Source organism: Musa acuminata, chromosome BXJ1-5 (assembly GCF_036884655.1).
Source record: "Musa acuminata AAA Group cultivar baxijiao chromosome BXJ1-5, Cavendish_Baxijiao_AAA, whole genome shotgun sequence".
Lineage (NCBI taxonomy): Eukaryota > Viridiplantae > Streptophyta > Magnoliopsida > Zingiberales > Musaceae > Musa > Musa acuminata.
In genome coordinates, this window is record NC_088331.1 from 7,432,669 (window position 1) to 7,445,511 (window position 12,843).

Genomic DNA, 12,843 nt, shown 5'->3' on the forward strand with positions numbered 1-12,843 from the left:
CTGCTTTTTTCCTTTAATATAAACTGTGCCACAGAATTCTATGATCAGATCGTGTCCTCTCCGAAGGGTTTTGATGGAGCCCCAAAACTGGTCGAATGTACCAACTTCATTATGGAGAAGCTGACACATTTATCTCCTCTCTCTCTCTCTTTCTCTCTCTTAATTATCATTAATTAATCAAATAAATTAATAATAAATAAATAATAAAAAATAAAACAAATAAAACAAATATTGCCCCCTCTCTCACTCTCGCTCTCCCTCCCCGGTGGGGTGAGAGTGCACGGAAGAGAAATCCCCTCGCCAAAACATCGCCGATCTTTTCCCGTCTCTTTCCATTATAACGCTCCCGACCGCAACTGGAAAACCGGTGTCTTGTCCGGGCCCGGTTCACCCCGCGAGCTACTTGAACCGCTCGTCGCTCCCTCCCGCAAAGGAAGAGGGAGAGAGAGTGAGGCGAGTCTGAGAGCAAAGGCGAGTGCTTTAGGGTTTCTTTGCTGCTGCCTGTCCCTTCTAGCACTCTTTCTCTTGTGAGCTCGGACCGACGAGTTGGTCTCCGGTGCGGCGCCGGCGTTGCCGGATTTGAGATAGCCGCTCGCGGGGCTGTGGTGGTCGGGGAGTGCTCTGGTCTGGAGCGTCGACCTCCGAGATTCGGGGTAACGACCGGCTGTGATATCTTAGTTTGTTTGCATTCGGTTGCAAGATTTGGAATCCTTTCGGATTTGTTTTTGCTGTGTCTGATGTGAGCTTGCGAGGATCTTTTTGGGGTGGGGGTTTAATTGAGGCTTGTCTCTGCTCTCTTGTGGTTTCTACCTAATCCCAGACTCATGGAATATGACATGAATGGGGATGAGTTCTCCAGTTAAAACCAATCCTTTTCTTGTTTTTGGCATATTAGGCATTGTTCAGCATTCGTCCTCATTGACATGTTTTTGTTTGTCGATACATGTATTTTGGTAGAGTGTTCGATGGTTGAAAGAGAATATTCTTTATTTGATGGCGAATTTGACGGTATCGTCTTTGGCTTGCTTTTGATGGATGGCTTTCCTCTTTATACTACAGTAGCAAAAAATTAGCTTTGCTCTTTCTTTTCCCCCTCCTGGTAAAAGTTGCCTCTTTTTGCCAAAGCAACGTAAAGGAAAACGGATTGTGGTTCTTCTAGGTGCCATCGGTTCTTGATCTGCTCAAAACAATCTTCTTGCGATAGAACCACCACTAGTGTTCCTTGAAAACTTTCAGATCTAGCTGTCACTGTGCGTTTGTGATGAATTAACTTGCAGAAAAACTGATAAGATCTTAGAAACACATGCTCGGTGAAGGGTATTAGCAGCTGTATTCTGTGGTGGTTTACCTGCATTACACTTTTTTTTTCTCGGTTTCTTGTTGCAGTTGGGTATCAACAATACAAAATCTGTTCATTTTTCGTGATCACTGCTTCACCTGAAGTGCTTGATCAGTACATTGTATCGACAATTGGGTTTTTTCTCTTACTAGATTTTCAGGACTAATATGATCTACTTCCTCTTCCAACAAAATTTGAACATCTAAATATTCTTCCTATACAGCTTGGTTATTGTCCACCTGGATTTACTAATTTTTTTTATGGATATGTATTTTTGTGAGTAAGTTTGTGTTCAGCTTTTGTGAAAGTCACTAATGATTTCTGGTGATCTATGTCTAATAGTTGCAGAAATAGTTGTTGTTTCCGACTGCCAACATCTTTTTCTGTTTCTTGTGGCACAGAATAATTGGAGACACTACAAGTGAAAATAAAATGGACTTGTCACTATTCTCATAGTTGAGATTTAGTTTCAGCCATCTCCTCTGCCCAACTGAAATTGTCCCAGGTAGAGCTGGATACCTCTTCGTTAAGTTGCACAGATGTTTTAGCATGCTTATATGCTTAAAAAAGGATGTAAGATTTCTTTGATATTTCTCTTTTGTTAGCACATAATAGATTAGAGAGTGAAAGTTGGAAGGTTTGAACAATTTTCTACAAGCATAATAATACATATGCAGAGCAACTTACATACTTGCAAGTCAGATACGTATACAAATTAAACTTCACATTGTGTTGAATAACTTATCCTTTGTTTATCTATCTTTCTCATCATTGTAATCTTTTTTCCAAGCCTTAAGAAGTGCTATGTAGAAGAAAAATGTTTGTGTTGCATCTTCTATGCTTGTGCTGAATATTTCTCCATCTAAAGTTTATGACTAGTTTCTTTTGTCAGTTTCTATTTGCATTAATCCGATTGTCTTCATGCTTAGTACAAATCTACTATTTTTTTTAATTTTTACATTAAATGATTAAGGCTTTTTGCTGAACTTTATTGAAATTGCATCATAACTTTTTTTTCTTCCCCTCCTGTTTAGTATTTACTCCGACCATGTTTTTGATGCAACATCATGCTTAAACTTTTTGTAGTTCATCAAAGGTGCGGGAATTCTGCAGACAGATGGTTAAGCAAGTATCATATTTTGCCTGGTCTCTTTGTTTCGACACTTGCAGATGCAATTTGAATGCCTAGTTGCTCAACCTCAATTTTTTTTGCACTGCATTAGGTGTATGTAACTTGTGGATGGTTCAAAAGATCAAATATGAACTCTAAAACAAGGCATAATAAAATAAAATAGAGGAGAAACTGTTTACAACTGTATTTCAAATAGTCTTCATCCACAGATGCAATGTTTAGCATATGGTTGAAAACCTGCATATATTTGAAAGACTGTTGGTTTAGCATACGGTTGAAAACCTTCATGGAATAAGCAGCCTTTTCTTTCCTTTTCTTTATTTTGTTGGAAGAAAGTAAAGGACTCAAAAAGAAGAGAGACAGAGGGGTTGTCCTCCATGTAAAAGAAGACGGCACTTGGTTTTTCCTCCGAGAATTTATTCTTTCAATATTAGCAAGTTATCTCAACAATGTGGGTGGTACATGTCTGTCACATTAAATTAACATCACTAGTGGATTGAAACTGCATCATCAGAGTTACTACAGTATATTCAATTTTTTCATATACTGTAGCATGTTGTAGAAACTTGATAAATTATCATTATCTCTGATACGGATCATGATTTGATATGGTTTAGGCCTAACATATTCCTGATATTTGGAGTTCGAATCAAGTCAAGTGCTCACATCGGATAATGGAGAGTGTGACAGAACAGTTCCAATATGTAGATAGTCATGAAGCAATTGAGTTTTGCGATCAGCATGGAGCATTTGGTTTTACAAGTTCTTCTGGAGATGCTTATTCTTGTTATCAGAACACCAACTCATTCCATGAAGCCTATGGAGAACAGTTGAGTTACCCAAGTACTTTAGGAGGGCAAGCTCTGGCGCCCAATACTTTGGGATCTTATCATGAACTCAATTCTCATAAAAGCAGCATGATTGCTCATGTAGTAGAAACCCCATTAACTTGTTCTACTGGTGATTCTAGAGACTTCTACAACTCATTCCAGAATACATCCTTCATGAGTAGAAATTCCGCACTTCACCTCACACAACAACATAATGCAGCCATTGTCCAAGCTCAAGTTCAGATGTCACCTACTACCAAACTGCTATCAGTTTCTCATTGTCCAGTAAATTCAGGTGCAATGTACTTGAAGACAAATAGTTGCTCTAACACCAATGTCAAGCAAGGGCTGTCATCTGGTATGAGAATCACTTTTACTAAAATTCAACTCTTCCTTTTTTGCTGTATGAATAAACTGTATGAATCTTGTGCAGATTCTCCATCATCTAGAAAATTTGTATTAAATGATTTCATGCAAAGACCAAGATCTTCCGAGATTGTCAAAACTTACATTTATGGTGCAGAGAAGTTACCTTCGCCGCTGGGTGATCTATCTGGTGGCAAACCTTCTGGCCTTTTGTCCTCTTTTGCTTCAGAACACATAGATGATTTTGCCACTACTGATCCAGATTTGAGTCCTGAAAGTTCTTTGTTGTTTCATTCCAAAGGTGTCCCAGTGACTCGCCAATGTGATCAACAATCCGAGCATGTTATTGATAATACAACTGCACAAAACAATGAGAGGGGTGTCAGGTCTAAATCATCTGCAGCTAGTTGCAACATGATTACCTGGTCATCTGGTAAGCAAGTTGAGAACTCCATCTCAGCTGCAGTTAATTCACTGGTGTTAGAAAATGATAGACAGGACAACTCTTCAATATCACCTATGCAACTACTTTCTGACAATAACTTGTTTGATGGCATAGAATTCGATATGAGGCAAAACAACTTTGGGCATGACTTGTGGGATGACGTTACAATGCCAGTTGGCCGTAACAATTGTTCGAATCGTAGTGCTGGTACTTCAAATTGCGTCTCAATGATGGAGATGGCCTCAATTTCTGGTACCGATAAGGGGCTCTTCTCAGAGTCTGGTTTTCAACAATTACTTGATGCTATAAACGGTGATCATGTTCATAAAGCTCCTGCTCACAGTTCTGGTGCAAAATATGTTCATCCAATATCTGGTTCTGACTTGGAGAATCAATGTTCTACTAGTTTGTGTGGTCCTTCAGTGAACAGATATCAGGTTCCATCCGTAGTTCTTCCTCCCATAAATGGTACATCTGGTTTGTTGTTGCCATACTGTAATTCTGAGGTTATTCATGGATCTCCAAAACATGAAGTGTCAAACTCCAACATCTGTTCATGGATTGATGATAGCTGCAGTATGAACACTGAGGGTTCCGTTCTGGATCAGACCAAGAAGCCTGAAGAAGCTGCAAAAGTTGTTAAGAAAAGAGCAAGACCTGGTGAAAGTACACGGCCGAGACCAAAAGATCGACAACAGATACAAGATCGTCTGAAAGAATTAAGGGAGCTTGTGCCTAATGGTGCAAAGGTACACTCAGAATTTGTTCTGTAATTTACTCAATTGGCTGCTATATTTGATCTGCTTTTTTGTATATACCTTTCTTTGACTTGACAGTGTAGCATCGATGCTTTATTGGACAAAACAATCAAACATATGCTTTTTTTGCAAAGTGTGACAAAATATGCAGACAAACTTAAGCAAGCTGATGAACCCAAGGTACAAAATCTGGTAGCTATATTCTTAATATAGATATTCTCATTCCAAGCAATATTGATACAAATATTCTCTTTTTTTTTTTCACTCCCTAATTATCTCATTATGTGAATGTTGTAGATAATCGGTGAGGAGAGTGGTGTTGTCTTAAAAGACAATTCTGGTGGTGTTGGTGGTGGTGCAACCTGGGCATACGAAGTTGCAGGGCAAACAATGGTCTGTCCAATAATAGTTGAGGATCTCACACCCCCTGGCCAGATGCTAGTCGAGGTAACATAACATCCTATCTAATTTTTTTCAGACCTACTTCTAAGCATCTAAAAACTGGACATATCATTTACTGCAGATGCTGTGCGAAGACCGTGGACTGTTTCTTGAGATAGCAGATATCATACGTGGATTCGGCTTGATAATCTTGAAGGGAGTAATGGAAATTCGTGAGCGTAAAATTTGGGCAAGATTCTTGGTCGAGGTAGGTTTTAGTTGAATTACAAAAGTTCGACATGCTATATATATCCCATGTTCACCAGTTAAACCTGTGGTTTTATTCCACTGTAGGCAAACAGGGAGGTGACCAGAATGGATATATTTTTGTCGCTCATCCAGCTATTACAACAAAACAGCTGCTTGCGATCCGGTGATCTAGCAAATAAGATTATCGATAAAGGACCACCATTGTTCTCTGGTTACCATCAATCTCCTATTGTCAGTTCCAGCTAGTGTATCTGAGAGACTGCAAAGAAAGATCTACCACATGTCTAAATTATGGTTATCCTGGAAAGCACTATACGGAGGCAGGCAGGCAGGCAGGTATCGACACCATGGAAGATTGCAAGGGTTTGCAGCAACACAAGTGCATCAATGAAACGTGGATCCAGCTATGGTATGATGTGCCCACAGGATCATGGGTCTGATGTAGGAATTGAGATATTAGTTGCTATTAACCATGTAAAGTTGTGAACACTCTGACCTTCAGGTATTAATCTAACCTGTTTAGATGATGGAAGCTGGTGTTGAACATCTGATATTTAGCTGAATTTTGATGCTTTGCATGGGCTTATCCCTTTGTTCCTTGAGAAAACTAAGCTGTGATTTAAGATCTGTAATCATAGATCAATTCAACTCTCGGCACACTGCTGTTTAGTGAGCAACAGCTTCCCAAGAAAAAGAACAAAAATATGAGAGCAAGCACGACTCGCGGTAAAGTTAACGGGCGCTCAATTAGTGGGCCAGGCGGCCGCCTTCACTTCGGCGCGGGACAGGCGGCCGCCGGATTCAAATCGGGTCGAGCGAGCCCGATCACTCAATCTGGGCCTAACCTGGTTCACTGGATGTCGTTCGATCGAACCAGATCAACTAATCTAACCCCCTTCCCCGCTCACGCACGCGACGAGACGACCCCTGGAAACCTAATCGGCGAACCGCCGCGGCGGCAGCAGCAGCAGCGTCTTCCTCTCCATTGAGCCGTCTTCCTCCAGCGGGCTCGTCGTCGGTATATCTCTCTTTCTCTCTCTCTTCCTCCTCCTTCGCCGTCGCCCACTCTGCCGCAGCGCTCTTCCCATCCCCCCCGCCGCCAGCGTCCCCTCTTGTTCGCCTCGTGGCAGCCGTCTTCCCCCCTTCCTCCTTGCACCGACAGCCTCCTCCTCCTCCTCCCTGCGCTAGCGGCTTCCTCTGTATCGTCCTTTCAGCCCCGTTGCAACTGCTTCGTTTAGAATATTTTTTATTATTGCTTTTTCATCTGTATCCTTTTTTATTCGAAAATATTTCATAAGTTTCTTTTTTCTATAAACTTATTATTTGGTTTATTATAAAAAAAAACTGTAATCAAATATCGATCTATATGTTTTATATTATGTTAACATAATTCATTTCTGGAGTCGACAGTGATCGACTTTATCAGATCCGAGACCGAACCGTTTACGGCCCATAGAACGCGCTCTGTCTCGGGTGAGGCCGTGCATTCCAGAAAGCTCTCGTCGAAGTCGGATGAAGAGCGAGCGCGAAGTGGGGGTGTTGCAATCCTAATTCGTAGCAGCGTGCAGAATTTTTTCTTTGATCGAAGATGGATGAGGTGGTCATAACAGAATCTAATCCTTCCAGTTCTGGGTCTGATACGAGGATTATATGCCGTGTGTGAGTTCTTCCTCCTTCACTTGAAATTTCATCATCTTTTTTGGTCTTGGATTTGATCGGCAAGTCAAGGCCTTTCCTTGATTTCAAAGTATTGATTCTTTCGATTCAATTTTGTTTTTCTTTCTGATGAGTAGAGCGGAGAACGGTTGTAAGGTAAGAATTTTTAGTGAGGTGGTTACTGAGGATTTGATGGGCCTGTTTAAGGTTTCTTTTATTTTGAATGGTTGCCTATGTTGCTTTAGATTGGAAATTTTATGAATATATGGTCTGTACTCTGCTTGGTTTTTATGATTGTAATGTTAATCATTAGTAACAGGGATTTTGAACCATAAAATCGGCCAATTTCTTTTTCCAAGTTATCTCTAGGAGCCTGAAGTTAACATGCTTATCATAGTCGTGGTTGATACCAATGTTATTTTTTTTTGTATCATCTTGCAGTTGCCAGAAGCAATTTTCTCAGTATACTTGTCCTCGGTGCAATTCTCGCTACTGCTCTCTTCAATGTTACAAGGTGAGATGACAAAACAGTGTGTAACCCAGTGTGCAATTTATTTTCGATGTAAGTCAGTAGTTTTGTTAGGAACTATTTTATGGTACAAGTGTAGTGATAATTACTCCGGTAACATATTACTCTAGTGATGGATTTGAAGGATTCTTTGATTTTTCTGAATCATGTCCATCAAGAATCATGTCCATGTGTGAAGTTGATGTGGGTTGTTTGTTGTGGAATCAAGATGGAATCAAGGAGTTGCTGAAGATATGCTGATTCCATTATTTCCATCTATTTCTCGAAGATGCTTCTCTAAATCAATCTATGCCATTTGCAGTAGTCTCAAACTTGTGTGAGCATTGTCAGATGATCTTTGTATGCTACTTTTCTTGCTTGTGCTTTTCCATGCCATCCTCTCAATTTTCTTAATAGTTGTAACTTGGTCTAGGGCTTAATGTTTAAACAAGCTTTACGTGTGTGGTAGGTCCAAGCTTCAGACATGCCTCAAAGATAATCTTCAATGCCACCTAAAATTTTTAAGTAGGAACAGCCAACTTTGAGTTCACAAATTTCATTTAGCAATCATCTCTTGTCATCAATCCTTCATGAAACTAATGTTGTGCTGCTTAGATGCTTAAGTTCTGACACCTAAGCTTAACTGATTTATGTGAATGCTATGAATGCCTTTTTCCTTCATATTATTGTGACTTATATGTAAGGGTTCTTAAATATTTTTGAGGTATGGGTGTCAAGCTTAAGTAGAAAGTAGGTTGGATGGGATAGTTGATGGTAAGGGTGTATATGCGATAACATATTTGGCAGCAATATTGTCAAATGAGGGCACGTAGTTGGCTACCTAGGTGTTTAAATGGGCTTGGATACCTAACCCAATGCCCCTTAATCTGAGTTAAGTGAGCTAATTTCAGAATATTCATTTCAGCATGTTTGTCCCTTGAATGAAGGCACAGCGCACAATGCTTGGCTGAAACAAGTTTTTAACTTTTTAATTTTTTTTTTTCTTTAGTTTCATAAGGTCACCAACTCTCCAATCTCTTGTTAGCCTTAGATTTTAGGTTTTTAGCATTAACTTCTATAGGGGCCCAGCAGGAGTGGGAGATCCTTAAGGCAGCGGCAAAGGATTGAATTGAAAACTAGTAGGGATTTGTAATTTGGAGTAACACCTAGCAAAGGCTTGAAGTAGACACTTGTAGGGACTTTGAGCCTATTGCTTTATATTAAATCATTCATCGTTTTAAGCTTTTCATGGTGGTGGTGGTGTGTGATATATTACATGTTTGGATTAAGGAAACTATGATTGTGTTTACTTATTTTTATTTTTATTGTTATTGTGTTACCTTGAAATGACTTTTTAAAGACTGAACTGCCTGAAATTTAGAAGATCTGTCTAAAAACTTAGATGATTCCTAGGCATCTAAGGACTTTGCTGCCTTAAGGGCTTTGTTGCCTCCAGATCACTTTTGACCACCTTGAGAACCATGCATGAAACATGAAAGCACACACAAACAAAACTCTACCTTATGTAACTGCACAACCACCCTTCATGTTCCAGATTCCTGTTGTTCTGTCAAGAGGAAAAAGTGTTCTCTCTAGATGCATTCATCTTAGTGGTACATGAGTTGTTAAATCAATGCCACAATTGTTTTTTAAGAGTATGAGCTTTCTTTGGTTGAGATCTAAAGTATCAAACATGATTGTCTCCTCACGACAGAGGCACAATCTTCGCTGCACAGAATCTTTCACGCGTGAGAATGTTATGGAGGAGTTGAAACAGGTGCAACCAGATGAGGAAACAAAGAGGAAAATGTTGGACATACTCAAGCGGTTCCACTCTGAGGAAGAGATGAGCTCTGATGATGAAGAGGGTACGTGATTAACTAATTCACTTTACTTTAAGGGATCTTATTATTGAATCATACCATTGAACCCAATTCTTCTGGTTTTTCCTTGAAGTTCATTTTCATTTTAGGATTATTCATTTTCTCATGTGTAATATTTATGTGATAAAATAGAAATATCTTTGCAAATCAAATTAATAAAATATTCGGCTCAGATAGTGGTATGTCAGAAAAGGAGAATAATTTTATAGATGATGGCTGTATATTGTTTCTTAGTGGCTTGCTAATTTAGGTGTTTTATGGTACTCGATTCACCTAGGGCCTGAACCAAAACTTGGTAGGCTTATTAATCCAAATGGAGATCATACCTGAAATTTCTGGGCGTTCCCTTTGTAATTGGATCTGTACACATTGTAGTTATAGATTAAGGATCCTTATATGATCTGGTAAGCTTATTAGATCTGAAAAGTTTTACACCTGAAATTTGATTTTTGGTTTTCAAGTTGTTGGGCTTGGCTTGATCAGAACCCCATTATATAATAAGAGGATATACTATATATGTTATTATGATTAAAATTACATATAACAAAATTCTATGTAATTATAGTTATGAACATGGCCATGTGGCTACTTAAAAAAATCAAAGATAAAAATGATGGCCTTATCTGATTTGATATACACCATTAATATTTTGTCATATTACTCACTGTAAAGGGTGTCAAATAGGTGTGCATAGTTTATTTTTGCATGTACGAGTATCCTGCTAACCTGATTGTAGAACCAGAAAAGATGTTCTTGGTGAAAATTTTCCAGACTCAGTATATATGTTGACTATAAACTAACTACATTTTCTTTACCTTGAGTGTTCATGTCCGTGTATGATGTGATGCCTTTGATCTAGATATGCAAATGTCTGAAATAAAATGAAAGGGAAAAAGGAAAGCGAGAGGAGCAGATGTTCAAGGAAAATTTGAACTCTGTTATGTCTTGTACTTGTTTTAATGCACATATCTAGATACTTATGCTCATATAAGCACCCTACCTTTTCGTACATAAATGCTCATTACTGTACATTATTATACAGAAAGACTAACTGGTGTGCCTGACTATAAATGTGGCACCATAGCAACAAAGACATTTCATGTAGCACCTGAATGCACCATTTGAGCTGACTGGCAGAATAATAACTAATTCTCAAACAAGAGAAGGAAAATAGAAAGGTTGCATTGTTCTTCCTGCAAATTGTATGCCTATGCTGCTTGCAGTTTGATTAACTTTGAATCAAGTCATAGCTGTTTTTTTTTCTTTTTGCAGAATCCACGCTATCAGAGGAGATCATTCAGAAAGTTTTATCTGGTATGTCATTATTGCTTCCTCTCATAGTCGTTCATAATGCACAGTCCTCTTGTTTGAGTGATCTGCTTATTTTCAATTTGTAGGTCAAGAAGTCATACTTGAAGATTTATCTCCCGAGGAACTGAAACAATTTAGGAGAGTTATAGCATCCGGAGAGCTTAGCAAACTTATTGAGCCATGGACCCCTTGGTGGAGACAGCCTTCTGCAAGATCTATATCGCTTAGCCCTGAGGGATGCCAGCTTGTTAAGCCAGTTGAGCTGGCAAATGGTCCTGAAGATAACATTGCTGAGAATCCAGTCGGCCCAGAAAGTCCGCTGCCACCACTAAGGCAGTTGATACGCGGGGACCCTTCTCCTTTTCTAGCAGTTCATGTGGTTGATGTTCTGTACAGTTACTGCTTTACTCTTCGCCTTTACAATGGGGACTGGCATTCTGATCCCTTGGGTTCTGCTACTGTGGCATTGGGCATGTCGAAAGTCATGGGTGATCTTGGGCGACCTGAGACTGTGGCAGAGGCACTTGCAGCATGCTTGGAGGAAACATGCTCGCCGGTCTATAGACACACCGGAGGTTTCAGTTTTGGGATTGGACTTGTTGATGATGTTGTTTGTCTCCTTTCTTTGGGGACTAATGCTCTAGTCTGCTTGCTGTGTGATCTGCAAAGGCTTATTCAAGCAGGTGAAAGAATACTCAAGTCTGAGAAAATTGGCAAGACAGAAAGAATAGATACAATCAGAAAGCTAAAGTCTGCTGACAGGAAGGTGTCTTTCTTGATGTGCTGGGTTCATGAACAGCCAGCAGAGGTTTGGTCAACGGTAGAAAATTTTGTTGAATTGGAGAAAACTTCTCTTGCACAATTGGATCATGGAAGTAAAAATTTCAAAGATGAAAGGAAAGGGAAGCAAGGATCAAAAGTTCTCATTCAGGAGGTTTAGAGCATCCTCAATGTAAAGAAGCTTTCAACAATTTAGTGCTTCATTAGCTGACTTGCCATTGCTTTTGCACAATCATTTCACCAGTCAAAGGAGGGAGTTCATAACTATAAATTACATGTTTTATGCTTGAGATCGTGCATTCCTGATTCACCAGCAACGTGTTCAGGTAGGGTTACAAGGATCTGTAAACTGAGTAATCTATGTCATTCTCATGCAGTTGTTTATCGTGACTGATAATTGTCGATATTTCCTTTGAATGTATAAAAATTATGCTGCAACAAAAAATGTTTCTTTAAGGAACGAAAGCAGGAAACAAAATAGAGGAAGATTTTATGCATCAGTTCTGAAGGCAGAGAGAAACTGCCCAGCTAACACAATGATCACAAGGACATTCTGCCTCAGGATGGTGCTGAAGCAGGAATCACCTGAATTTTAACAGTCAAACTGTTCATGGTGATGTGTTTTCCGTCTGATACATACAAGTGCTTAATTGCTTAGAGCATATGTTCAAATTCACCAAGATATGGTTGAAGCTGTCTCCCGCAGATGCTCCCACCAAGATATGGCAGCCTAGTTACTATTCTAAATGATGTTGACAATTGAAGTTGAACACAGGAGGTCTTACATTCTGAATCTGTGCCCTTTTCATTGTAATGAAACACAGGTGAGATCTCATGAAGCTAATCGATCTGTGTATGGCACGAAGGTTTCAAGTTCTAACTATTAATACACGTATACAAATCACAGAATACTGTTCGAAAAAGGTGAGTGGATCGCATGATGAAAACATGGTACAAATCGGTTAATGCTGCTGCATTGCACTGCCTCAAACCTACTGCCTTTTTCTGGGGTGGACGTAAACCAATTAGTGGGATTTGCCTCATAACCAACATGGTGATGACACCATAAGATTTCTTGTTTCCAATTAAATCCCTTGTGCTAATTGAAACAGCAACAAACTCTCTTCCTATTTCTATCTTACTAACGACTTGCTTTTCGGTTGGAATAAGTAATTGGTCTAGAA

At 39.4% G+C, this 12,843-nt stretch overlaps 2 protein-coding genes across 6 annotated transcripts; both read left to right on the forward strand.

Annotated features, from left to right (window-relative positions):
- Nucleotides 1-262: 262 nt before the first annotated feature.
- On the forward strand, nt 263-6,048 carry LOC135673487 (transcription factor LHW-like). 4 transcript variants are annotated; one of them, XM_065182499.1, is made up of 9 exons: nt 263-653; nt 1,741-1,844; nt 3,089-3,659; nt 3,735-3,857; nt 3,969-4,861; nt 4,949-5,050; nt 5,168-5,317; nt 5,394-5,519; nt 5,606-6,048. In XM_065182499.1, the coding sequence occupies exons 3-9, from the start codon at nt 3,146-3,148 to the stop codon at nt 5,765-5,767; spliced, it is 2,070 nt and encodes a 689-aa protein (XP_065038571.1). In that variant the 5' UTR covers nt 263-653; nt 1,741-1,844; nt 3,089-3,145; the 3' UTR covers nt 5,768-6,048. The 4 variants fall into 4 exon arrangements, with proteins under 4 accessions (XP_065038571.1, XP_065038569.1, XP_065038572.1 ...); XM_065182500.1 differs by having other exon boundaries at nt 264-653; nt 3,735-4,100; nt 4,227-4,861; XM_065182497.1 differs by having other exon boundaries at nt 3,735-4,861.
- A 256-nt stretch (nt 6,049-6,304) lies between these two features.
- On the forward strand, nt 6,305-12,049 carry LOC135673489 (uncharacterized). Of its 2 annotated transcripts, none has more exons than XM_065182502.1 (6): nt 6,305-6,539; nt 6,932-7,180; nt 7,619-7,691; nt 9,400-9,553; nt 10,841-10,882; nt 10,966-12,049. In XM_065182502.1, the coding sequence occupies exons 2-6, from the start codon at nt 7,110-7,112 to the stop codon at nt 11,817-11,819; spliced, it is 1,194 nt and encodes a 397-aa protein (XP_065038574.1). In that variant the 5' UTR covers nt 6,305-6,539; nt 6,932-7,109; the 3' UTR covers nt 11,820-12,049. The 2 variants fall into 2 exon arrangements, with proteins under 2 accessions (XP_065038574.1, XP_065038575.1); XM_065182503.1 differs by lacking the exon at nt 6,305-6,539 and adding an exon at nt 6,569-6,720.
- The last annotated feature ends 794 nt before the right edge of the window (nt 12,050-12,843 follow it).